The sequence below is a fragment of the Callithrix jacchus genome, chromosome 11 (assembly GCF_049354715.1).
Source record: "Callithrix jacchus isolate 240 chromosome 11, calJac240_pri, whole genome shotgun sequence".
In the NCBI taxonomy this organism is placed as follows: domain Eukaryota; kingdom Metazoa; phylum Chordata; class Mammalia; order Primates; family Cebidae; genus Callithrix; species Callithrix jacchus.
In genome coordinates this window covers 18,548,054-18,575,868 of record NC_133512.1, presented here as the reverse complement: position 1 = coordinate 18,575,868, position 27,815 = coordinate 18,548,054, and the positions used below count along the sequence as shown (strand labels likewise).

Here is a 27,815-nt window from a genome sequence, read left to right as displayed (position 1 = left end):
TGGTGGTGTTTGGGAAGTGAGCAAGCCCGATGCCAGGTCTGGCCTTGCCAGGCAGGGCTATGCCCAAGGGTGGGTGGCTGCAGGTCTGACAGTGGACGAGGAGTGCCCAGAGGCCACACGGCTGCTTCAGCAGTGCCTGTGGGAGCCACTCAGCTCAGGTTTCACCAGCCCAGGGATCCTCTGGGAGGCCCAGTCTCTATTTTGAGAAACAGTTCATGATGAGGTGATCAAGTGTCATATTTTCAACAGAGAATTAAAGGCACCCATCACTTAGCTCTTAGCTCTGAAAACACCGGTGTCAAAACAGGCTGGCTCTGGGCCTCTATTTCTGCATGTTTTCGTGTCTCCCTGTTTTCTGCTTGTTTTTACTAGAAAGTATCTTTCAGTATAGAATGGTATCATCCGAAGAAAATGCTGTTGCCATTTATTTTAATCAGTGAACTTCTACTTATTAACAGAGGCAGAAATAAGATTGTAAGGTGATTACATTTGAGGTAATAAATAACACAGTCTGGTTGTTTTAATAGCAAATACGCACAAGTTTGTTAGCGGGATTGCAATGAAGTAGTCAAAAAGAAGGCCTGGAAATCAGGCATCAGGCTCCCTCCATTAGACGTCGGCGTGTGCCCATCGTGTACACACTCATTTCTCTGAACGCTGGTGTCATGTGAGTCCGTGGCCCCAAGTGAAGGGAGTTGGGTTCGTTTTCCTGAGAAATTCTCACAGCTCTGTTGAATTCCAATCAGTTACGGGCTGTGTGGAGAGCGGGCTAGTCAGATTTCACTGCTTTTCAGTTATTGACAAAAGTACATAGAAATGAACGAGGCTTATCAGTAGGCAGCAGAGATGCCTTTCAGAGTGCACGGCCCCCTGTCTCACGTCTCGCTCTGCAATTTTTGTCTTAGGATTTCCACTCAGTTTGGTTCTCTTTTCCACACTTTGCTGGAAAGAACTCAATACAGCTCTGCTCCTTATTTTCCCACTGAAGGAAAACACATTTTGTGTGGCTTGGTGACAGCAAATCACCATCCTTAATATCTTCACACCTTCTAGGTTTGACATTTCTGTTCTGTTGACTTTTCTTGCCCCTTGCTGGTTCTGTGAGTGAATCCAGAAGAAAACAGTTGGTTTTGCCATGGGTCTTGTGAGCTGAAGGCAGTGCTGATTTGGCCAGCCTGTCTCTGCACATGCTCATGGAAAACCAAGGTGTTTTCTGTCACTATACATAATTAGATGCCTGTTATGCCCCAAATACATGATGAAGCCATTAAATAATTTTTAAAATTAACATATGTAAAAATTCATTCTGACATATTCAAGAGCTTAATGGCTGTTTGTATTTATTTTCTCTTACACCTCATGTGGACTGTTTGTCATTTCCATGGTTATGTGTGGTCAAATTTATTCCTGGTCACTTTTTTGCAATTTAATTTTCTACGATTTAATGCCTCTGTCAGTAAACTCACACATAACGCCTCTGGTACTTTCCATGAGATGTGGATGTTCGTGGCCAAACAGCCCAGGAAGAAATTGAATAAGTGTTCAGGAGAAAGTCATAAAAATATCAGTTTGTTCTTTCTTAAGAAAATAAGAAACCCCTCCAGCTGCCCGATGCTCGGTGTTGGAGTACAGTGGTGGGGGCTTCTCCATGGCCCTGCTTTCTAGGTCATCAGCGTGGCTCCATTCCACCCCTTCCGGAGCCCACAGCCAGATGGGTCCTGGGAACTCTCAGCTCTGCCCTCCCCTCATGGTCCTCCAGAAAAGGCGAAAGGAAGTGACTGAGCTTATGTGGTAGTTCTGTGCTTTTTTATGGTTATGTTCTTCTTCCTTTCTCTTTTGTCGGGGGGTAAGGGGGGAACTTCCATTTTTGACTAAGAAAATGATGACATTGACATTGACATGTGCACAAATGTCCCAAAGGTGACAATGTGTAGCGGTTTATGGAATGGATTAGACTCAACAGATTATAGTTGTTCTCTCCCCATTCTCTATCCTGGAAGGTGTCTGGGCAGCCCGTAGTGCTCAGCTCTGCATCGTCTACCAGAAGGGTCCCATTTCTCAGAGGTTAAGAAGTTCAGCCTCATCTGAATGACAGCATCAATCCCACATCCAGCTGGAGCTCCCCACTTTCTACCTTCCACCAATGGAAGGATCCCAGGCCTGGGCGGCAGCTGTCAGGCTTGGCTCAGCTCCACTTGCCTGGGGTGCTGCTTCCATGACTGGGTGGGGATGAGGGGCAGGAGCTGCTCTTTGCTGGTGGTCAGCCGGCCTTCTGGTGCTGCAGGTCTGCAGGTCTGCTGCCACATCCTCTTGTGGGGTTTATTTGTGGGTGTGTGGGGGTCCCACCCTTCGCTTCTGCCCTGCGAGCCCACAACCTCTCCTGGCTCAGCCCACCCTGTACACAGCCCTCTGGTTCAGGCTCCTTTTAAGTCCTCTTGGGTCCCCTGAGCCCTGCAGCAGCCACCTGCTTCCATGCACCACCTTCTGACCTCTCCGTCACATGCTGTTGCGGACAACCCTGGCCGGCCCCCCTCTAGTGCTCCTTAGGACACAGACATTTGTTATGAGCTCCTGTACGTTTCCAATCCAGAGACTCTCACCACAGTACTCCCAGGCAGCATCAGGCCTGCATTTCTGCAGCTCCACATCTGTGGCCCTTGCCCCTGCCCTGCAAATGGCTCCCCAAGACCCCCTGCTTGGTTTGGCAGAGGATGGAAAGGCACCAGGTGTGGGGAGGAGGCCACTCTAATGTCTTTATTGGACAGCCTGCTGGCCACGGTGACACTTCTTTTTGCTGATCTCTCATCTTCTCCTTAGCATGTTAGAAGGGGAAGGGAAGCACACTGGGGTTTCCTCTGCACTAGAGCAAATGAGTAAAAACAGAATGGTTCGATTCCACGCTGGGTTACAATAGTTACACCAACTGAAGGCTTAGATCCCAGGCACTGTGGCACGGGTTTTACAAGAATGAAGTAACTTAATTTTTGCCTAATCCTATGGAGAAGATATAGTTATCCCATTATACAGATGAGGAAATCAAGGAACTTAAATACATTGTTTTAGGTCACTCGCTAGTTAGTGGTGGTGCTGAGATTTGAACTCAGGCATGTTAACCCCTCTAAGATTCTCTCTCCCAGATTACCCCTTTGACCTCCACCCCCATTATGGGACACTTCTAGAGGCAAGTCTGGTGTGACTTCCTCTACCGTGACTTCACTCCGTTCATTCACTCACTGAAGGCTGGTGAGGGTTGAGGGAGACAGGATGGCAGGGGACCTGCCCTGCGTGACCCGCATGCAGAAACACCAGGGTTCAAGTAACCGCAGTGTGAGAGATCAGACAGAAGAGTTTGGGCTTGACCCAGTGGGCAGTGGGACCACTGAAGTGTTTGCGTTAGGAAGAATGGCCAGATGGAGCCGTCCTTGAGGAAGATTCACCTTCAGTATGTGGAACAGTACTTGAGAAGGGGAACCAGGTGATGCAGGAGATTCCTTAAGAGTTTCAGGATAATTGAAACTGTAAGAGTCTGGGGGAGAGAAGGCAATGCCCTGAGCAAAGTGGAGCAGGGGCAGTGGGAAGGGGCCAGCAGCATGTCAGATAGAACCCCACGTGTGGGGAAAGGAGCAGCATCGGAGCAGGAGACGGGGAGAGGAGGGGCTGGGTTTGAGCCTTACAGAGCTGGAATCAACCTGGCAGTCCTTTGGCCTCGGGAGGAAGAGGAGATGGAGATGACAATGAGGTAGAAACCTTGGCAGTTAATGAAGCCATGACTGAAACAGAGAGGCAAGAGAGGCAGCGTCGCCCCAGAAGGCTCTTCGTTGGGTGTCGTTGGGCCTAGAAACCAGCAGACTAGTGCAGTCTCCAGCTGGGGCAGCGTGCTACAGGTGTGGTGTCCACATAGGAGGGAAGCCTGGGGGAGATGTGTGTCTGATGGTGGTAGCTAGGGGTACCCTCCTTGCTTCTCAAGGATGTGCTGGCCTGGCCATGCCTCCTCCCTGGTGGGGAAGGAAGGTCAACCAGAACTCTGAGGGCTGCCAGTCAGAGACATGGTTAAATTCAGGTGATACTGCAGCCTGCACAGGTAAGACAGCAGGGACCAAAGATGGAGGTGTGATCTGGAGGCATGGCCAGGTCCCTCCATCCCAAACCTGCTGTGTCCTTGAGACCTTCGGGCCTTTGCATGGACAGGAGCTGAGAGCCCATCAGGCTCAGGGTGGTCCATCAGCACACGGGGAGCAGTTTGGGCATGTCCCTCTGGTCCTGGGACAGTGCTATTTGATAGAAACCAAATATTCAGGCTCCATAACCCGTGCTATCACGTAGAGACTGGCTGCAAGAAAGCAATGAGCTTCTGGTTGTGTAGTTTTGGGGGAGAAGAGAAGAAAAAAATCAAAACTCCTTTAGGAAAAGAATGTACTAAATCATGCCTGGGAGGTGTCAAGAAGAATCGCTTTATACAAATTCAGCAAATGGTGAGGTTGGTCAGCTAAGGTACAGAGCTGACTTGTGTCTCCTGGAATAAGGAGGCTTTCTCCCGAAGGGATCACCTGGGCCACCTGCCTTGAAAAATTCCTGGAAGGTGGTGGACGAATGCACCTTTCGAAAGGAAAAGCAAGGTGCCAGGCACCCTGATGAAAGGCGAGCTCTGCCCTTCCTCATGACTCCCACAAGCTCATTCTTATTTTCTAGGCTTGGGGGGTTTCTGAACAAGCGAACCAAGACAATTCACTCAGTCTTTCTGCAAAATGATTTGAGATTTCCGCTGCCGGGAGTGCAGGCGCCGGCACCGCAGGCTTGCTCAGGAAAAGCCGCATCGGGTGGCACGTTTATGAATAAGTCACTAGCTGGATTGGATCAGATGCCTCTGCTAGTTCTCAGGGCACTGCTTCCCTCTGCACTCCTCCTCCAAGGAAGCCCTAGGAGCAGTTTCTGTCTGTTAGCTCCCGCAATGGTCTTCGCTGTGCGGTAGAAAGCCCCTTGCGCTCCTTTCAGGGGGCAAAGCAAGCCCACTCCAGGCGAGGGCAGGGGACAGCTTGGGATGCACGCAAGCATCGCCTGGTGGTTTGGCACTCAGTAAGTTTTCTCTGATCTACTCCATTTTATTTGCTAAGAATGTTTAAACCTCAGTAGACTGGCACTCCCCTCTTCTTTTGGCGGGGGGAAGGAGATATCCTTTTTCTATAATATTGAACAATGCCGTAACTCTTGTTTTTATCTGATACTTGGAGCAGCGGTTGCTCTGCTCAGCATGAGCATGGAGTATTTGCTGATAGTTAAGTGATCCTCCCCGACAGGCTCTTTCTTCACTGGCTGGGAGTTGAGTAATAGCTGTGGGACTCGGCTCTCAAATGTTCCTCTTTGAATATTTACTTGATGTGTAGTGAGATACCAGCGTTCCCGTATCTGCAGGCCCTGGAGTTTAGTTTGGTGAGTGTTATGGATATGTTTTGTTATTATGTCTTAGAGAATCCTATCTAGAAAGCTAATCTTTTTATGTTGAATTACTGAAAGCTTTCCCCACCCCCAAGTCAAAACTGTGAAATTCTATTGTGTAAGATTTCTTAGTCAGTTTTGAATGCATTTGCTTCATACATTAGGTTTATTAGGCATTTTGAGAAGCTAGCTTCTACTCTACCCTTGCAGAGACTAGAGGCTTGCTTCTTTAAAAAAAAAAAAAAAAAAAATCCAAAAGAGTAAGCGAAGTGATAATAGTAAAAATAATTGTAATTACCACAGCCATTGAATGCTGCCTATGTCCCAGGGCCACACCAGAAACTTTACAGGAATCTTCTCATTTAATCCCACATAGACTCATCTGATAAAAGCTGAAATCTCTCTCTGTTCAGCTCTTGAGGAAACTGAGGCGTACAGATGACAGGAGCTTATCTGGGGGAGGTACACAGCCTGGCCACGTTATGGCTGGATTTGACCTGATGTCTTTCCAGCTCTAGAGCATGTAACCAGGACCCGGCGGATAGTGTGCAGCTGTGAACGGTGTCCTGGGGCCGACTTCCGACAGACAGTGCCTCTGTGTGCCCTGAAATGCGGCGTTTTGATGGGTAAAGTCGTTTCTCCCTGGCATATTGCACCAGTGTGATCTTTATTGTTTTTATGCTGCAATTCTCCTGCAGGCTGCAGTATGATTGTTTCATAGACACATATTTCAGCCCTTACTTATCTGGATCTTCTGTTGACTGTTTTTCTGGCTTTACATTTTTTTTTTTTTTGCAAGGGGCCACACAGTAGGGAAAGCATGGATGGGACTTCTCTGATGGATCTCCTCTATTAGAAGGAATCCTTGTCTTCGCAGGAACATTGCCCTGAGCTTGGGAGGTGCCAAGCACCAAGAGAAGGTATTACCTGGATTCTTAACCTGGACACCGTGGTCATCAGGGTGGTTTACAGAAATTGTGTGCAAGGGGGAGGTTTAGGAATCTGAGACTTAGGAGCATGTGGCAGTTTATAAAGAGCAGAGCTTCTGCAGAAGTCTAAGGAGGCCATCAGAGCTGGGACCTTGCCCGGCTCCTGCTGGGCACACCCATTGCAGGTGCTCCTGGCTGGTCCATGCAGGCTGGTGTGCATCATGTCTAGAGGAAGGTCCATGGACTTCATCAGATAGTCAAAGAAGTACCTGACCCTAAAAGCATTCAGGGATGCTCGAGACTGACCTGGGGCCCATCCTAGCTCTGCCACCTACCTCATGTCATGCTTAGGCACGTCCTTCCATCTCCACGTAACTGCGGCTTTTCCTCTGTACCCTGAGGCAGTTGAACACAGTCCCCATGGGTCCATCTGAGCCTCATGGAATCTTGAACACCGAAGGAAGTTCTTAGAGGCCCAACTCAATTTGCATATAAGGCTTGTCCAGACCCCACATCAGAGTAAAGGGGGCATCTTTATGATTGTGTGCTGGAAACCTTCACCAACGAGTATTCTCTAACCTGACCCCTCTCATCAGCAGGTACCGCAGGGCACCAGCATTCTAGTATGTGTCAAGGGGTACAAACTTCCTAACATCAGTCTGCCAGGAACCCTGGAGTCTTTTTTTTTTTTTTTTTTTGAGACAGAATCTCATTCTGTTGCCCAGGCTGGAGTGCTGTGGTACAATCTCAGCTCATTGCAACCTCCACCTCCTGGGTTCAAGCAATTCCAAGCAGCTGGGATTACAGGCATGCGCCACCATGCCCAGCTAATTTTTGTATTTTTAGTAGAGATGGGGTTTCACCATGTGGGCTAGGATGGTCTCGATCTCTTGACTGCATGATCCACCCACGTCGGCCTCCCAAAATGCTGGGATTACAGCGTGAGTCATGGCACCCCGCCAATCCTGGGGTCTTTTGTTTTTAAGAAGTATTTAAGGATGGAGGCAGTGGTGCAAAATTGGTAGGTGGTGTCCTAGGCTTGGAAAGACCTGGGCTGGAATTCCAGTCTTTTCCAGCTGTGTGATTGTGAGGTGACTTAACTGGTCGGATCCTCAGCCACCCTGTCTGTAAAATGGGGAGAATACACTTGTCATATGAAGTTGCTGGAGGTATTGAACATACACAGTGTGGCATGGTGGCTGGATCGTAGCATGTTTATAAAATGAGGGTTTAAATCAGGTTAGTGTTGGACTCAGGGTTGTGGGAATTGGTGCAGGATGTGAGGATTCCTCATTCCTCTCTTTGGCATCCAGTTCTGCCGGCTGCAGTAGCACTCAGCTGTCTTCTGGGCATTTGTATTTTTGGACATCTTTCTGACCTTTTATTATTGCTAAGAAAGGTGGGGACTGACTTGGCAGTTGAATCCCAGCTAGCTTACTCACTCTGTCACGCACTCACACACTCATGCATTCACTCAATCACGCACTAACACTCTCACGCACTCACACACTCATTCAGTGGTGACCGAGTTCCTTCTCTGGGCCCAGCACTTCACTGACCAGTGATGAACAAGAAAGTCATAGTTCCTGTTCTCTTGATATTAAATCTTCAGCTGAGGCTGCCAATAGATAGCCAGACGCAAACCAGATGCAGCTTATGTACAGCTTGTAAACAGGATGAAGCAAATATTGCTGAAGAATCTCATGGAGAGAGAATGGCACCTCCCTGCTGCCTGCAGCAGAAACAGACTCACTTAGCCAGGAGAGTCGGGTGTGCCTGGTTTCTCTCTGAAATTCCCTTTAAGCTCATGCAGTTTTCCAGCAGCCAGCCAGAGCAGCCAACGTGGTAAACAGGCACCCATGGCGTAGGCATGCCGTTCAGGTGAGCCGGCTTCAGCATCACTGTGGATTTCCCGTCCGCTGTTCTTGGACAGTCAGAAATTGTTATACCTTCATGTCCAGAGATGACATTTCCAATTGGAAAGATGGAAGAAACATAAAGCATAGTGCTTTTGAACTCAGGGTCTGGGAAAGTACGGAGATGCATGAATTCTCCCTTTTCAGTGTGCGGGCCCTGTCTACCTCAGGCCTGACCAGCCTGGTTGTCACCTATAGACTTAGGTTTTAATTCAGCTACCTGGGCCCCGCCCCTGCGATTCGCATTCACTGCGCCATGCCACCTAAGATGCTCTGACCTTCAGTGAGGGGATTTTGAGCCTTCTGCTGCATGTTGAAGAGCCCTCAGAATAAAAATCCAGCTGGGAGCTTCCAGCCGACGTGGGAATTAACAAGTGTCATCCTGAAACTTAGTAAATGTGTGATGATTTTAAGCTAAAATCATTTGGAGCTATGGTTGATGACCTTTGAAATGCCAGAAATGTTTTCATATACATATTTTTTCATTTAAAAAACAGTTCGTGACAGGGTCCATGCAGCTTTTTCAGCCTGGAGGGATCAAAGGGAGCTTGAGTTGTGTGCGCTGTGATTCGTTCCCTGCTGAGTCCCGAGGACTTGCCCTGCCTCCTGCTGGAGGGGGGTGAGAGGAAGGAAAGCTGGATTACCCAGCCTGTGCACTCTGCCAGCCAGGAGCACCTGCCATGGGTGCGCCCAGCAGGAGCCAGGCGAGGTCCCAGCTCTGATGGCCTCCTTAGACTTGCGCAGAAGCCCTGTTCTTTTGAAATTGCCACGTGTCTCTGAGTCTCAGACTCAACCACATGACGTCTGCACAGATGTTTGAGAAGGGCGTCCCCTGCTTGGTAAGCTAATGGCTTTCACAACCGGGTACAGACACACAGGAGTCCTCGGGTAAATAGCAGCTGTTCTTTTCCAGGCTGAATCACTCACAGACAGAGTAAGCTGGGCGTTTTCTGTTTCATGCTGCGACTGTGTTAGCTGGAGGATGAATTTAGGGTTAGTCCACAGTGCAAAGTAAAAGCAAGTTTATTAAAAAAAGTGAAGTAGTGAAAATACAGTTACATCATAGACAATAGGACATTCCCGAAAGTCAGAGGAGGTACGCCTCCACTATAGGTACAAAGCTCTTATATATAGGTTAAAAAAAGAGGCCGGGTGCAGTGGCTCACACCTGTAATCCCAGCACTTTGAGAGGCCCAGGCGGGTGGATCACTTGAGGTCAGGAGTTCCAGACCAGCCTAACCAATATGGGGAAATTCTGTCTCTACAAAAAATGCAAAATTAGCCAGGCGTGGTGGCACATGCCTGTAATCCCAGCTACTTGGGAGGCTAAGGCAGGAGACTCTCTTGAACCTGGGAGGTGGAGGTTACGGTGAGCCTAGATTGCACCATTGCACTCCAACCTAGGCAATAGGTGAGACTCCATCTCAAAAAAAGAAAAAAATAGTAACAAAATAAAATAAAAACTCAAACACCCTGGTGTGCTGTCTGGCAGGTGTCCCTACCTGGGCATGCTGTCTTAACATCTTCTCCTGTGATGCTCAGTAGCAATTTTTTTTCCTTTTTCCTTTTGGGTACTTCTCCTCCTGCCCCAGCTTTGTCTCTTTTTCTCATACCTCAAATTTCTGCTCATCTTTAAGACGGTTGAAGACCTCCTCCAAGGAGGGTAAGGTGGACACCCCACTACTGCAGTCTACGCAGATTTTTTCTCCCTCAGAAAACTTGGCTTGTTTGAAGCATTTCTTATTCTGCAATCTCTCTTTCATTCCTATCTCAGGCTTTCATAAGTCCACAGTTTCTTGTAAGCAGGAACGATGTATAATTCTCAGCTGCGTCGATATCATCATCATCAATAAGCATTTTTAAGTGCAGTCGTGCATAGTTTAATGATGGGAGCACTCTGAGGAATGCATCCTTAAGGAATTTCATCATTGTATAAACATCACAGAGTGTACCTAACACAAATCTGCATGGTATAGCCTACTAGGTGTGCCTAGCTGTCTGCTATAGCCTATTGCTCCTGGGCTGCACAGCTGTGTAGCGTGTTACTGTGCTGAACACCGTGGGCCACTGTAACACAGTAGTAAGCATTTGTATATCTCAACATAGCTAACCACAGAAAAGATATTACAGTCTTATGGGACGACCTTCGTATATGCGGTCCTCGTTGACTGAAGCATTATGTGGTAGATAACTCTACCCACAAATATAAACCACATTATGTTACATGTTGAGAACACAAGTGGCCTTGCTGCTTTCTGGAGCTGTTAAATAATAATTGAATTGAGAATTCAGATTTAAGTGGTCCTTGAAAGGAGCTGGGCATGTTTTAAGCTCCCCAAGTGCTTCCAGCCACAGTGCAGCCAGTGTAGATATCAGTGATCTCAGCTATGTGTGTGCCCAGTCCTGGAGCACCCAGAAATGGGTTCTCTGATGACATTGTTTTGAGCTATGTCTTTGTGAGCAGAGCAAATGAGGCAGAGAATACAGCAGGGCAAAGGCTGCTGGGGGATGGGTTGGTTTCCTGGAAACTGGAGCTGTAGACCAGTTGCCAGAAGAGCAGAGGACATTGAAGAATGGTTCACGTCTAGGGCTCAGACTCTCTAGCAGTTTGGGTATGAGTTTATAGCCCTACAGGGCACAGATGTGTGATGTCACTGAGCCAAGTGACAAGAGGTCCAGATGGAAACACACAGCTCTTTTTTACTGTGAAAGTGTCCAGTCTTCATCACATCTTATTTTCCCAAAAGCAGCCAAAAATTCATTTTGTTAGTGTGACATACTCTAATTTTTTAAATGTTAGCTAACTTTAATGTGTACACGTGCACACACAGGCACACACACATGCATGCACACACTAGTGCACACAGCACTCTACTGGGCAAACAAGCCTCCCTGGGGCCCTTGCAGCCTGCTGGTTGCAGCTTAGGCCACAGCCAGTGGGCCCTGCCAGCCATTTAAACAGTTCATGCCCACAGCAAAGTCAGGCCTGAGAAGACAGCAGTCTGCACCGGCTGCTCTCGTCACTGTGGAGGAAGGGTGGTGTAACGTATGTGATTCAGGTGACTCCATCTTTGTGTGTGCCGCAGAGATGAGGGCTTGGACCAGGGTGGTGGCACTGGACCTGGGGGAGGGAGGGTAGATGAAATTCTGTTACAGGAGTGGCTCTGGGTAGCTGAAGACAGATTATTTGCTGGGGATAAATGCAGGGCAGTGGAGACCTCTCTTGCCTCTCACTCCCAGTGTGGTGCCTGCTGAATGAATGAATGCTGCTTCCTGTTTGAAGTGAGTTCTGAAGGAGTTCAAGCAAGCTAAACTGGAAAAGATACGCATTTCCTAAAAATGAAAAACACTTTTTTTTTCCTGAAAGCAGCTTTGGGTGGTAATGCTAATGGCTCAGAGCCTGCGCTGCTAGTTCTGGACCAAAGGGTAGTTAATGGAAGAATCTATATATAACCTGTTTCTCCGTCTTGATTTTTTCCATCTCTGAAATGGTATGGAATCTGTTCTTTCTAATAATGACTGAATAATGTAGTGGTTAATATTTCAGTCTTTGAAACCAAAAATGAGTTTGTCAGTTTTACCTCTCTGTGACATTGGGAAGATGTGCTCACACTTTTAGCTATAAACAGGAATGTCAATAATACCTCCTTAGAGTGGCATAGTGAAGAATAAGTATTTAGTTCTTACAGTAGTGCCATACATGTCTACTATTTTATTTTTATTTCTGTTAATTGAAAGAAGTATATAATGGATAAGGATATAACATAAAAATTATAAATATTCTAAGTGTACGCTTTTTAATAGAAAATAATTTATACCTACTTATAGCAAAGGATGAGATCTGCATGTTATTATTATTATTATTTTGAGATGGAGTTTCACTCTTGTTGCCCAGACTGGGTGCAGTGGTGCTATCTCAGCTCACTGCACCCTCTGCCTTCCAGGTTCAAGCTACTCTCCTGCCTCCGGCTCCTGAGTAGGTGGGAATACAGGCGTCTGCCACCACGCCCGGCTAATTTCTTGTATTTTTAGTAGAGACAGGATTTCATCATGTTGGCCAGTCTGGTCTTGAACTCCTGAGTCAGGCAATCTGGCCGCCTTGGCCTTGCAAAGTGCTGGGATTACAGGCATGAGCCACCGCACCTGGTCCCTGAATGTTATTTTAATAGTGTGAACATGAATAGCTTTATATTAACCAGTGACGTGAACGTCAGTAAGTTTATACCATCATCTAATGACTTTTGCTGTCATGTTAAATGACCTCTTTCATTTTTTTTATTGCATTTTGGTTTTGGGGTACATGTGAAGAACATGCAAGATTGTTGCATAGGTACACACAAGGCAGTGTGATTTGCTGCCTTCCTCCCCTTCACCTATATCTGGCATTTCTCCCCATGCTATCTCTCCCCAACCCCCCCCACCACTGTCCCTTCCCTATTCCCCCCAATAGACCCCAGATGTAGTGCTCCCCTCCCTGTGTCCATGTGTTCTCATTGTTCAACACCTGCCTATGAGTGAGAACGTGAGGTATTTCATTTTCTGTTCTTGTGTCAGTTTGCTGAGAATGATGGTCTCCAGGTTCATCCATGTCCCTACAAAGGATACGAAGTCATCGTTTTTGATAGCTGCATAATATTCCATGGTATATATGTGCCACATTTTCCCTGTCCAGTCTATCATCGATGGGCATTTGGGTTGGTTCCAGGTCTTTGCTATTGTAAACAGTGCTACAATGAATATTCGTGTGCATGTGTCCTTATAGTAGAACGATTTATAATCCTTTGGATATATACCCAGTAATGGGATTGCTGGGTCAAATGGAATTTCTATTTCTAGGTCCTTGAGGAATCGCCACACTGTCTTCCACAATAGTTGAACTAATTTACATTCCCACCAGCAGTGTAAAAGTGTTCCTATTTCTCCACATCCTCTCCAGCATCTGTTGTCTCCAATTTTTTTAGTGATCGCCATTCTAACTGGCGTGAGATGGTATCTCAATGTAGTTTTGATTTGCATTTCTCTAATGACCAGTGATGATGAGCATTTTTTCATATGTTTGTTGGCCTCATGTATGTCTTCTTTTGTAAAGTGTCTGTTCATATCCTTTGCCCATTTTTGAATGGGCTTGTTTGTTTTGTTCTTATAAATCTGTTTTAGTTCTTTGTAAATTCTGCATATCAGCCCTTTGATCTGTTTCATTTTATAAATAATACATATACAAGTGATACTATAGAAAAATTCGGAAATGCATAGAAGTAAAAACAGCAAAATATATGTCATAGTGCTTATCACCCAAGGTCATTTTTGCCAGTTCTTTATCTTTCTAAACTGCTTTATGATCCATTGTTATAATTAATTTAGACCTCTCTTTAAAAATAGAATTTTTCTAAACAAATAATATTCTGAAGACTGTTACTCTAAAAAGTCTGTATTGAGCATTTTTCACATAAAACAATATACTTTTAAGGTATATTTGCCTAGTGCTGGTATAACATAATTTATTGGCATCTTTTATTGGTGTATGGTTAGATTATTTGTTTGATGTGTTAATGTATGGTTGGGTTGTTTGCCATTAGAATTTATGTTGTGATGACCAACTTTCAGCCTCCCACGATGCTGTCTTGTGGGATTGTTTAGAGTAAATCTCTAGAAAAGGAATTCCTGTGTCTCTGATCCCTCAGGCTAATGCCTTCGGAAGACCACTGAGCAGAGGTGAAAGTGGGCTGAGGCTTGTGCTGCCTCTCTGCAGACCCTCTAACTAGAGTGTGGCCAGATAGGGAGGGAGGCGGTGGGAGCAAGCCCTTTAGAGTCAGTCGGGCCTGAGTTCCATCTCTGAGCAGATACCAGATAATTGGATGCCTTTGGGTGAGCCACAGATCTCTCAACAAGGCAAACTTACTAAGGTCTTTATTAGCAGAGGTCCTAATGAATGTTAAGTATTGAGTATTTGACCTGCTACCATGACAGTAAAATTCCAGGGCCTATATGAAGTAAGGTTCTTATACAGAAGTATGTACATACACATATATCATATACATGTATTCTATATGTAAAATAATGTACCCGTATAAAACAAGGTCAGTTGCCTTCCCTGGCTAATCTTGAGGAAACAAGAATTTCTATAAATGTTCATCAGAACCAGGACCTACTTGAGGGTGGAATAAGGGAGAAGGATAGGGATTGAAAAACTGCCTATTGGGTACTGTGCTCACTACCTGGGTGGTGGAATAATCTGTACACTAAACCCTGGTGACATGCGATTTACCTGTACAGCAAACCTGCACGTGGACCTCTGAACCTAAAATAAATGGTAAAAGAAAATGATCCCCAGCATGGGTGACTCATCAGGTGTTGAGAAATCCTCCACAGGTGAATAGAGCATTGGAAGCACAGACTGAAATAAGTGCAGGGTCGTGTGTTTGTTACCCCTTTACCATCACTCGCATCCTTTCCCTGCCAAACCGCCGTGTCCCTCCGCAGTGGCTGTGTGGACAGGTGGTGGGTGGTGTGATCGACTCGCTGGCTAATTTAGCACAACACAGGACTCCAGATCCTCAGAACTGGCCATAGATTCGGAGCTGGGGCAGGATTTAATAGAGTGTTGCATGTGTCAGCGAGCCCACCTGATTCATTGTGATCATTAGTTTGTGTGATGTGTCATCCCTGTGACAATTTCGAAAGGGTCAGGCCAAACCCCGCTGCATCCACCCTCACCTTGTCCAGGGCCCATGAAAAACAGGCTTGTGAACCTCCCCGACAGTGAGCACGTTTTTAAGGTGTTTCTTCCCAGGAATGCTTCCTTTTAATAACCCTTCCTCAATGCTGTTTAGTTTATTAGTTTGTACTTGTTTGGGGGACACTGGTTTTACAAAGGCCGTGCCACTTGGAAGGTGCTCCTGAAGAGAGACCTGAGAATGTATAAGAATGAATTATTCTGAGGCAGGTGGAACACTGCCGCTCACTCCAAGCCTCTGTGTTGTGGTTTTAAGGAGGAAGATGAAGGCCCGTGCTCCCCCACCTCCCGGAAAGGCTGCCACTCTGCAGGTGCACAGTGACCAGAAGCCCTCCCACGACGGGGCCCTCGGGTCACAGCAGAACCTGGTCCGCATGAAGGAGGCACTGAGGGACAGCACCGTGGATGTCACCGTGGTCCTGCCCAGCGGGCTGGAGAAGAGGAGCGTGCTCAACGGGAGGTGAGAGCCCAGTGCTGTGGGAGGAGTCACTGTACTTCCTTTGGGAGCATAGTGGGGAGATTGGAAAGGCAGATGTTGATGTGTTGCATTTTCTCCTTCATCAGGTCTGATCCCAGGGGCCTCATGGATATAAACTGGGCCTAGTGTCCACTTAGAGCAGCCTGAACTGGAGCATAGCCCCACTACCTAGGGTGGGCTTACACTAACTGGCCCAGCCATGATGACTCGCCAGATGCTTAGGAGAGCTGGGGCTCCAGGGCTCCCTCCGATGAGAAGCAGGCTCAAAAAGAAGGGCAGGCGCAGTGATGACCTACACCCCTGGGTGGGACAGCAGCCGCAGTGTGCCGCAGGCATCCTCGGCTCTGAAGGGACCCAGCTAGGAAGGCAGCCTCCCGAATTAACCACTCCCACACCTACTCGCAGCACCTGTGGAGATGTGTGTACAACTGGCAATCAGCTTTCTAAAGTGAAAATATTTCAGGTTTAGATGAAGGAATAAACACAATCACGGATTTCCAATGTAAGGGCTTGAATTTGAGACCCTCAGTTCCCACGTGCACTGGCCTCAGGACTGATCTGCCCGTGGCTGAGTGTCCCACACCACTTCACTCACAAAAAATGCAGCTGAAACATTGGCAAAGCCTCCTTCATCATAGCATTTCAAGTTTATGACCAGTAGATTTGCACATCTCATGTTTGTCACTGATCAAAATATATCATAATTTTATTGTTTGAATAGTTTTGTGCTGTTCTTACTGACGTTTCTAGTGATAACCCAACGTATAATAAAAAATTCTAACAAAGTCACAGAAAAAAGTTAGCGGTAAATCTTTATACATGTTTTTACTGTAGAGAAGTATGATAGAATGATTAATTACAGACATTTTGAAGCATAAATATGTATTTGTACAATTCTGATGTGGCAGTGTATGGAAGCAGCATTTATAAGAAAAGAAAGAGAGTAAGAAGTGATATAAAATGGGCTGGGCATGGTGGCTTACGCCTATAGTCCCAGCACCTTGGGAGGCTGAGGCAGGTGGATCACTTGAAGTAAGAAGTATGACACCAGCCTGGCCAAAATGGTGAAACCCCTTATCTACTAAAAATGCAACAACAAAAAAAATATCGGGGCACAATGGCATATGCCTGTAATCCCAGCTACTTGGGAGGCTGAGGCAGGAGAATTGCTTGAACCCAGGAGACAGAGGTTGCAGTGTGCCAAGATTGTGCCATTGCACTCCAGCCTGGGTGACAAGAGTGAAACTCAATCTCAAGAAAAAAAGAAATGATATAAAATGTTTTATTCTTATAAAGCAGTTTGCTTGAGTAATTTTAATGGATAATGGTGAAAATTAAATCACTCTGGGTGTTTTTATTCTTATTTTAAAGAATTATTCAAGCATTTTATTTTAAAATACCATTATTTAGATTATAGTTGAAATTGCCTAATCCTTTGCAACTATTTTGTTACTTTATTAAACCAGTTTATAATGAAAATTCTAGGTGACAGTTTAAGGCAAAGGGGTGCATACATTTTTCAAAAGTATTTTATGAGGTAAGGGAATAAAAATTTGGGGAGCATTGGTCGAGGCCTTGGAGTACACCTAGGACGGGAACTGTTGAGTCATGGGATACAGTATTCCAGCTGAACCAGCTGAGGCCAACCTGCTCTTCAGTGTGGTGCCACAGGGCTAGAACAGGAGGTTGCTCCTCAGTGCAGGTCCTGTGGCTGTGGTCATAGCAGCACACCAGAAGCCACTGTCTCTTGTGGCTTTTCCCCCAGGGTTCACACACAGTGGAGTGACAGGGGTTGTTTCTTTGTTTTATAGAGCATTGGTAGGCCAAAGCGCACTTTTCCTATGCAACTTTGTAACTTAAGAAATGAGTCACATTATTATAGTTTTACAAACCACTTTAGAATAGGCATGACATTTTATCAGTGAGTATATTAAGGTTTATTCACCATTCTTATCTTGTATTCCAATTTCTAGGTACGTATGTTGTTTAGAAAATGGCATTGTGGATTGTGTCATAATTATGCAGTCCATGGATCCAGTTTTACAAATGCATGAGGAAAGAATAGAATGCCCATTCTAAAAGTAAAAATATTATTTAAAAAATGCCTTCAAACTGTTTATTTCCCTTATAAAGTAGCGGTTGCCGCCATGTAGTTTTGTAATGTAGCAATTAAGAATAGATGCAGCCTCAAGAGGGAATATGAAAATAATGTTATCTCCCTAAGTGAGTTATAATCCCCTCTCATGGTTTCCTGAAGGATCAGTGAGTCAGAGCAGCAGCCCTGAGCTGCCTCCAGTGGGTCACCTATCGTGGATACAGCAGCTCCTGCTTTGGAAATTGGTTTTGTGTTGTGCTCTTAGGTAACATGAATGGGCTACAGTTAAATTCCTGACCCTTGCTTAAAATAGATCCACTCATTTTTTTGTCATTGTGGTTTCTCTCTTAAAACGTGGGTTTCATAAAGAACATGCCATCTTTTCATAGGGTAAGCAAGGAGTTAGTAATTTATAGTCAGCCCCTTAACTGGGTTATTTCCTGACGTGAAAGAGTCCCACAAAGGAAGCATGTTAGTAATTAGATGCTGATAATCCCATTTGGAAATCAGTGTTTTTTAATTTTTTTTTATCTTCCCTTGAATTTAGAACCATAAATAAAAGTTGAAGTCTGTGTTTACAGATGAAGACACGAGAATTGGTGGTCTGGACTGTTCAGAGGGGAAACATTCTGACCTGCCTCAAGGCTGGTATTACCAGCACCCCACACAGCTCTGGACTGAGGCCACCATCCCATCACTTTAATTGAGGCCCAAGAAAAGATCTTTTGGCCAGGTACAGTGGCTCATGCCTATAATTCCAGCACTTTGGGAGGCTGAGGCAAGTGGATCACTTGAGGTCAGGAGTTCGAGACCAGCCTGGCCAACATGGTGAATCACTGTCTCCACTAAAAGCAAAAAAAAAGTTTACCCAGGCATGGTGGTGCCTGCCTGTACTCCCAGTACTTGGGAGCCTGAGGCATCAGAATCACTTGAACCCGGGAGGCGGGGGTTGCAGTGAGCCAAGATTGCACCACTGCACTCTGGCCTGGGTGACAGAGTGAGGCTCCGTCACTCTGACAGAGTGGGCAGGGAAACCGGCAGTTTTCCCAGGTTCCCAGACTCTGCACATGGTCTCTCTCCATGTCAAAGGACACAACCAGCATTGTCTTTTTTTTTCCTTGACAGACCGTTGCTCTGTCACCCAGGCTGGAGTGCGGTGGCATGATCTTGGCTCACTGTGACCTCTGCCTCCCAGGTTCAAGTGATTCTCCTGCCTCAGCCTCCCAAGTAGCTGGGACTACAGGCAGGCATCACCACGTCTAGCTAATTTTTGTCTTTTTAGTAGAGATAGTTGCACCATGTTGGCCAAGCTGATCTCGAACTCCTGACCTCAAGTGATCCATCTGTCTCAGCCTCCCAAGATGCTGGGATTACAGGAATGAGCCACTGCACACGACCGCATTGTCTTTTAACAGGTTTGAAATGTGGATGCCTTGACAGAAGGCATTCCCTCTCCAGTTAGCAACAGCCCCTGTCTCTCCCTAAATACACATCATGAGAGCTCTCACAGACTGGTAGCAGCTGCTCGGCCCCAGGAGGCATTTGGGTGTGTGAGGGCTTGGCCTATGCTCTGAGGTCTGACGCCATCCTCCTCACTGCAGCTCTGGTGTTAGTCATGGGTTCCATTTCTGGCGATGTGGCTTCTGACTTCCATCTGCGAGGCAGGCCCCTGCCCATGGCAGTGGACAGGTCTGGGACCCAGGCCTCTCTGAGACTGCATCCTTGCAGAGATCTCAGCCTCACACCTAGGGTCCTGCCTCTCTGGCCAACAGACTTACCTGGTTATGGGCTGCTTCAGGTCACCTGTCTCCTCATTGACCCTTTTGGTGTTCATTGACGTGTCCCTTTGTGTAGGGCCGTGTCGGCATGAACTGCCTGTAATGCAGCAGGCACCAAGCTTTTTGGCACCAGGGACTGGTTTTGTGGAAGACAGTTTTTCCACAGACCAGACTGGGATGGCTTCGGGATGATTCAAGCGCTTTACATGTATCACTAGGTTTTCATAAGGAGCACATGCACAGTTCACAGTAGGGTCGACACTCCTGTGAATCAGACAGAAGGTGGAGCTGGGGGGAAACACTTGCTCATGCACTGTTCACCTCCTGCTGTGTGACCTGGCTTCTAACAGGCCACTGTCCCATCCTGGCCTGTGGCACGGCAGTTGGGGACCACTGCTTAGAGGACCTGTATTAAGCTGTCAGACTGGACTCTCTCCCAGGGCTTGACTCTTGCACCAGAGTCTGCCTTGTCCAGAGCTTAGGTCCACACAGTGGCCTTTGTCCCCCACAAGAAACCAGGTCACTCTGGACCAGTTTAAGATTTGACAGTTCATGCAAATTTAATTTGTTTTAACATTGTGTGGGGAAGTAGCTACAGCTACCTTAAGTGATTAGTAAACTTGGCACCGAGTGACCTATTAACACATATGTACTAAGTGTGCATATCTTGGACACTTAGAGACTAGCAGTTCTCAAAGTGGGGTTCCAGACCAGCGGCAATGGCTTCCCTTGAGAACTTGTTAGAAGTGTAATTCCCAGCCCCCCGCCAAGACCTTCTGAGCAGAAACACTCGAGGAGGAGCCCCACAACTTGTGTTTCAGCAAACCCTGAAGCCTCAGATTGTGTGTTAAAGTTTGCAATACCCTGCTATGGTGCATGCCACTGGCTCTGCTAGATGTCAGAGATACTTGATGAGCACGGGGTCCTAAGAATGAGCCCAAGGTCTCACTGGTGGGGTGGCCATGGACAGCAGAACCGTAGGAATGATTCGTGTCAGCAGCTCAAGAACAGCCCTTGACAGCCTCATCACAGAGTAGTTTTCAGTCCATTTCCACACTGAATGGAGTCTGAGGATCTGGTAAGACAGCTGGCTTGTAATGTAGATAGAAGTCCCCTCAGTTAGAGAAAGGCAATTCATTAATCAGCCAGGGTCTGATGGAAGTAGGACCTGGCCTCTCTGACATCCACGTCCTAACTATGTGTTCCCCAGGCAGTCTTTTGCTGTCTCCTGCTTTCTGAGGGGCAGTGGCCCCTCTGCACTAGGGCGGGTATTGGCACTGGCTGTCCATTTCTCATTAGGACTCTGCTAAGATTTCAAAAAAAAAGCGCCTACAAAAGAAAACCAGTTTTTTTTTCTCATTGAAGTCACTGACTCAACCAAAAAATGTTTTGAAATTTACCCATTTGGAAAATATTATTTTAAAAGAAGTATAATCATTCTACTCACTTGTTAAGTTTAAAAGCAGCGACCACAACAAATGCAAAAAACAAACAAACAAAAACCTTTTACCTTTACCTTAGGAGCACTTACTTAAAAGGCATTTGGGGGAACAGAGGTAAAGAAGTTAGAGGTAAAAACGATGTGGAAGAGAAATGGGAGAGAAACCTGAAAGTTCTGCTCTCTCAAACCCTCCACCCCTGCTCTCTTGATTTTCCAGTAATCAGTCTATTTTATTACTGCCTTTTATCCTTCCATTGACCCTGGGATTTAACCTGAAAATAGAGAGATGATGAGAGAGAAAGAAAGGCAGAGAGAGGAGAGAGTGACAGCGATTCTCTTGAGGTCTGTGTAGTCAATGCGAATGGCAGTCCGGGGTCATCCCTGAGGCCAGGGAGAGCCAGCCCTCGTCACCTTCCTCAGGCACCTGACTTTTTGTTTGATGTTCTGAGAAGGTCTCATTGTCTTAGTTTTATTGTTTGTACAATCGAAAAAACTCCATTCTGTGTTGCTTCAAAGATGCTGCTTTGAAAGAGTCTAATATCTTGGTATTTGCTGACAGCAGGGTGTTATTTGGCCACATACAGACAGGTGATCCTCTGCCCTGAGCTAGGCGAATGCCTTACTACGTAGAATCCAAAATAGAAGAGGTGGGAACAAATTAACTCATTCATTTAGCAAGCCCTGACCTTGTGCCTATGCCTGGCATTGTGCTTAGTGCCTTACAAATGTTACTTTACATAAAACTCTATCCACCCTGTGAGGTGGACACTCTCATTCTGCCCTCACCAGTAAGAAAACTGAGGCACAGAGGATGCAGTCAGCCCCACCCAGGTCAGAGGCTTCCATCCCAGTAGGCTGCTCCGAGTGCCATCACTGCATGAAGTGCTGCTATGGGAGATCATGCCCAATCCCTAATCAGTGGGCAAAGCTGCAGATCAGGGTGGGGCTGCTCCATCGGAGGTGGTGAGGAGAGGGGGCCAGGCCCACGAAGTGGTGAGAATGTGTGAGTGACCAGGTAGTCTCTTCCACTCCCCATGGCCCAGCGGCACAATGCACCTGTAACACCCAATTAGAGAATCATTAATCCCTTGTGCTCGGGAGGTGAGAGGCAGGTTGGGATCTGATGAGCATGTAAGGAAAACCCACAGGGAGTAGGTAGCGGCTCGGCCTCTCTGTCCATTGTCGGGCACTGCCGTTGTCCCAAGGGTGGCCTCTCTCTGGGTGAGTTCTCCAGCAGCATCAAAGGAGGCTAGAAAGGACTTGCTGGCTGTTTGGAGTTTAGCATTTGAAAATGTCAGCCAGTAGCAACTTAAAGGGCGTGGTGCAAAGTAGCAGAAATGACATCCCCTCACACCTTGCTGTACGAAGATCTGCTCCAGAAAAGTGCATAGTGGAAAAGTAGTCAGTCAAGCTGCATGTTCCATGAGCCTGGGAAGGGTCACGCAGAGCATCAAACCCTGCAGGGAACATCATGAGTTCCTGCTCTGGGACCCGTGTCCTCACAGGGTCGAGCTTGCGTATGTCCAGGTTTTTTAATGCCAGCAAGTCATGTCTTCCTTAGAAAGCTGTGTTTACCTGACACAAATAGAGGCAGCTCCAGAGAGCAAAGCAGCAGCCAAACCCGGAGCTCCTGGCAGCCCTCAAACCTCCTGCTTTCGTGTGGAAGCCCACTGTCCTGGGTGCAGGTTCCAGCCCTGGGAAGGGATGGTGTCTGAGGTCTCCTCCAGGTTGAGAGGCTAACTGTTCCTTGCAAGTAACTTATGCACATCTGATAACCCATGTCTGTGGGGACTGGCTTTTATTTTCATGTCCTTACAGTGTTTGGGGGCAGATTTTTGCCTCCTCACAATTTAAATCTGGGCAGGTGGGTTGTTGATGCTCCACTCCCACCCTCGACTGCTGAAGATATTATGGCAGCTTTCACATGAGGAGGACTCGCCAGGCAGAGCTGCCTTCTCAGGGTGGGGCATGGGTGCAAAGACCCACATTGTGGAGGATTGGCCAGCAGATTGTGGAAATCCATTTGACGTACGAGGTGGAGATTTGGGCACTCAGTTTACTTGGCTGCAATTAATACACTCCTCTGTGAGCACACCGCATACTGGCTTCTGCCGTGGCCAGGTAGGATTATTCTTTGTGTTGGGGAAAAGCCGTGGAGCCCCTGGGCCTGCCGCTCCATTTCACCTCTCTAATTAGATGCTCCAAACCTGTCACCAGTTATTGGACTAAAAGAACAGAGGATCACAGAGATGCTACTAACAGAGGATTAGTGGCATTTGTGTAATTTTTGTGTGTGTTCTTTGACAACCGATTTGTATCTGTTTACTGGGTAGAGAGCCTCTTGGTGAGGAGTAGAGGGAAAGTGAGTCGGGTCAGATGAAGTGAGAGTGGACCCCAGCTCCCCTGCCTCATGGAAACCCAGGGACCGGCTCCCCGTCCTCAGACCACAAGAGGACTGGAGGACACCATGGGCTGTGTGGCGCACAGTGTGGCCGCATGCTCATGACAGATACACAGGATGTGGACAGGAGCCTGTGGTCACATTTTTAAGAGGTCTGTTTCCTATGCTGAGGGTTCTTAGTGGACTGTGGTGTCTATAGGTGTGTGGTGATGTTCTCCCTTTTTGTTTGATGGAACTCTTCATTAAGATGGAGATTTTTACCCAGGATCTGAAAGAATCAGAGCTCATGGTAGTTATTAGCCTGCACACCTGGCTGTGGGGTTCTGGAGGGATGGGGCTGCCCGGGCCCAACCAGATGCTCCCCATTGTCACCAGCGCCCACTTCCCAGGGGTGTCCAGTATCTTCCTCATTGGCACCTGCTGTTTCTTAATCACTTCCTGGAGAGCGGAGAAGGGTAAATATTGTCATGGAAATAGCTCTGAGCAGTGTTTGCATCAATGAAAACATTATTGATGCTCTTTTCTTGTAGCAGTGGCATGGGAAAGAGGGCATCTTAGGGATTCTTGCAGGATGGGGTTTGCCTGTGGGTTTATGGTTCAGTGTTAGGGCCCCGCAGCTCATGCTCAGGGTCATGGAGGAATGAATGAGTGTCTCTGGCTGGGCAGGTACCTAGAGCTTTGCAAGTGTTTTGTTTGAATTCAGAGACAAAATTTTATTTATTTTAGAGTTTTCCATTTGACCTAGTAACACACTGCACCCACTAAGTGATCTGTAATCACTTGTTAAATTAAATTATGTACTTTTTTTTTGCCAGTTTCCTTCCATTTCCTTAACCAAAAAATAAATATCCACTGTACCAAGTACCTATTGGGAAAAGTGATTTTCTCTTTTTTTTTCTTGTTTTGTTTCAGCTTTATTGGAGGTGTAATTGACAAATAGAAATGGTATATATGGAAGGTGTAAAACTTTATGTTGATATACATATATATGTAAAATTACCACAAAATTGTTGACACATCCATCACCTTACAGACGTGTGTGCATGCGCACGCGCGCGCTTGTGTGTGTGTGGTAAGAGCACTGAAGGTCGACTCTCTTAGCACATTTCAGGTATACAGTACAGTACTGTCAGCTGCAGTCCTCATGGTGGGCATTAGATACCAGATCTCCAGAGCTTTCTTGTATGTCGTAACAGAAACTGTATGACTGACCACCTGCCTATCGCCCAGCCCCTGCAACCACCATTCTGCTCTCTGCTTCTAAGAGTCAGCTGTTTTAGATTCCACATGTAAGTGAATCAGGTGGTGCTTGTCTTTCTGTCTGGCTTATTTCACTTAGTATACTGTCCTTGAGGTTCATCGATGTTATCACATGTGGCAGGATTTCCTTGTCTTTTAAGACTATGCAATACCTCATTGTATATATGTGCCACATTTTCTTTGTCCATTCATCCATTGACAGTCATTTAGGTTACTTCCACTTCTTGGCTATTGTGAACAGTGCTGCAGTAGATACGGGAGTGCAGATGTCTCTAATATCTAAAAATTCTGATTTCTTTTTCTTCTTTTCTTTTTTTTTTTTTTTTTTTTTTGAGACAGAGTCTCACTCTGTTGCCCAGGCTGGAATGCAGTGGTGGGATCTCGGCTCACTGTAATCTCTGCCTCCTGGGTTCAAGCAATTTTCCTGCCTCAGCCTTCAGAGTAGCTGGCGTTACAGGCATGCGCCATCACATCCAGCTAATTTTTGTATTTTTAGTTGAGATGGGATTTTGCCATGTTGGCCAGGCAGGTCTCAAACTCTTGATCTCAGGTGATCTGCCTGCCTTGGCCTCCCAAATTCTAGGATTACAGGTGTGAGCCACCTGTAATTTTCTTTAGAAATACATACTCCGAACTAGGATTGCTGGATCATATGGTAATTCTATTTTTCATTTTTTGAATAACCACCAGACTGTTTTCTATAATGGCTGTACCAATTTACATTCCTACCAGCAGTGTTCAGGGTTTTCCTTTTCTCCACATTCTCACCAACACTTGTCATTTTTTTGTCTGTTTGATAAAAATTCCTGTTCTAACAGGTGTGAGGTGATACTGCAGTGTCGAATTGTACTTTCCTGATGGTGATGTTGAACACCTTTTCAATATACCGGTTGACCATTTGTATGTTTTATTTGAAATATCTATTCAGGTCTTTGGCCCATTTTAAGGAGGGTATTTGCTATTGAGTTGTTTGAGTTCTTTATCTGTTTTGGATATTAACTCCTTAATCAGATACGTGGTTGCAAATAATTTCACCCATTCCATAGATTGCCTTTCTCTCTGTTGACTGTTCTTTTGGTGGACAGAAGCATTTTAGCTTGATGCAGTCCCATTTGTCTATTTTTGCTTTTACTCTCCATGCTTTTAGTGTCATATCTACAAAAAAAAGAAAACCCCAAAAAACAAAAACAAACAAACTGCTCAGACCAATGTCATGAAGCTTTTATGTGTGTTTTCTTCTCACAGTTTTATGGCTTCAAGTCTTATATTTAAGTGTTTATAATCTATTTTGAGGGTTTTTTTGTATATGATGTGAGATAAGGGTCAAATTTCATTTTTCTGCATTTGGATATTCAGCTTTCCTGGCACTATTTATGGAAGAAATGGTCCTTTCCCCTCTGTGTGTTCTTGGTATTCTTAGCGAAGATCTGCTGACTCTTAATGCATGGATTTATTTTTGGGCTATTTTGTTCCATTAGTCTACATGTTTGACTTTCTGCAAGTATCATACCATTTTGAGTACTATATAGCTTTATAAGATATTTTAAAATCAGGATGTTTGATACAGCCAGGTTTGTTGTTCTTTCTTAAGATATCATTGAGTATTCAAGATTTTTTGTTGTTCTATATGAATTTTTATATTGTTTCTTTTCTGTTTCTGTAAAGAATGCCAGATTTTGTTTCTTTTCTGTTTCTGTAAAGAATGGGATTTTGATAGGGATTGCATTGAATCTGTAGATTTCTTTGTGAGGTATGGAAATTTTAACAATAAAATTCTTCTAATTCATGAACAGAGAAGAGCTTTACGTTCATCTGTGTCTCCTTGGATTTCTTTTATCAATGTATTGTAATATTCAGTGTTCCAATCTTTCAGCTCTTTGGTTAAGTTTATTCCTAAGTATTTTATTATTTATTGTTGCTATTTTCCTACTTTCTTATTTTCATTTTTAAGTAGATCATTGTTTATGTATAGAAATACCACTGATTTTTTTTGCCAGGTGCAGTGGCTCACGCCTGTAATCCCAGCACTTTGGGAGGCTGAGGTGGGTGGATCATGAAATCAAGAGATCAGAACCACCCTAGCCAACATGGTGAAACCCTGTCTCTACTAAAAATACAAAATTTAGCAGGGTATGGTGGCACACACCTGTAGTCCCAGCTACTTGGGAGGGTGAGGCAGGAGAATTGCTTGAATCCAGGAGGCAGAAGTTGTAGTGAGCCAATATTAGGCCACTGCACTCTGGCCTGGCAACAGAGACTCAATCTCAAAAAAAAAAAAAAAAAAAAAAGCCACTGATTATTTTTTGTATTGATCTTATGTCAAGCAACTTTAGTAAAATTGTTTAATAATTTTAACAGTTTTTTCTTGTTGAGTTTTCATACTTTTCTATGCAAATGATCGTGTCACTTGCAAACAAGGATAATTTCACTTATTTTTTTATTTATGTGCCTTTTATTTTTTTTGTCCAATGCCTCTGGCTAGGACTGCAAGTACTATATTGAATAGAAGATGTGAGAGTGGATGTCCTTGCTTTGTGTGGATCTTAAAAGTTTTCCGTTTTTCTCCATTGATTATAATGTTAGCTGTGAGCTTTTCATATATGGTTTTTGTAATTTTGAAGTAAATTCCTTCTCTGTTTTTTTTTTGTTGAGAGTTTTAGCATGCGTGGATATTGAGTTTTGTCAGATGCTTTTTCTGTAACCATTGAAACAATTGTGTAGTTCCTATGTTTCCTTCTGTTGTTGTGTTGTATCACGTTGATTAATTTGCAAATGTTGAACAGCAGCTTCCATATATGCTTGGGACAGCCCAACACTTGGCATATCAGGGAGAAATCCTACTTAGTTGTGGAGTATAATCCTTTAAATGTGCTGTTGAATTTTGTATGCTAGTATTTTATTGAGGATTTCTGCATCCATGTTCATCAAGGATATTTGCCTATAGTATTCTTTTATTTGGGGGTGTTTGCCAGACTTTGGTGTCAGAATGATTCTAGACTCATAAAATTTGTTTGGAAATATGCCCTCTTTTTCTATTTTTTTGGAAGAGTTTTAAAAGCACTGGTATTATTTTTTGACTATTTGATATAATTGTTCATTGAATCCATTTGGTCATGGACTTTCCTGTGTGTGTTGAGATTTAATTGGTAATTTAACCCCTTTATTTGTTATTGGTCTCTTCAGAATTTTTGTTTCTCCTTGGTTCAATTTTGGTGGGTTATATATGTCAAGGAATTTATCCTTTTTTTTTTTAATTTAGTGATTATGTGATTTGTTAGTGTATTATTGTAATACTGCCTAGTGATCCTTTGTATTCACATTTCTAAGATATTTGTTATAATATCTCCTCTT

At 45.3% G+C, this 27,815-nt stretch overlaps 1 protein-coding gene across 35 annotated transcripts in view; it reads left to right on the top strand.

Moving 5' to 3' along the window:
* Positions 1-27,815, top strand: part of COBL (cordon-bleu WH2 repeat protein) — a 288,078-nt gene that overhangs the window by 80,756 nt on the left and 179,507 nt on the right. For all 35 annotated transcript variants that reach the window (XR_013523869.1, XR_013523868.1, XM_035253433.3 and 32 more), the window contains one exon: positions 15,268-15,471. Coding sequence is in view for 33 of the 35 variants with exons in the window: in XM_035253433.3 (XP_035109324.2) it covers positions 15,268-15,471 (204 nt within the window). In the remaining 2 variants the exon portion in view is untranslated. The remainder of the gene's footprint in view (positions 1-15,267; positions 15,472-27,815) is intronic.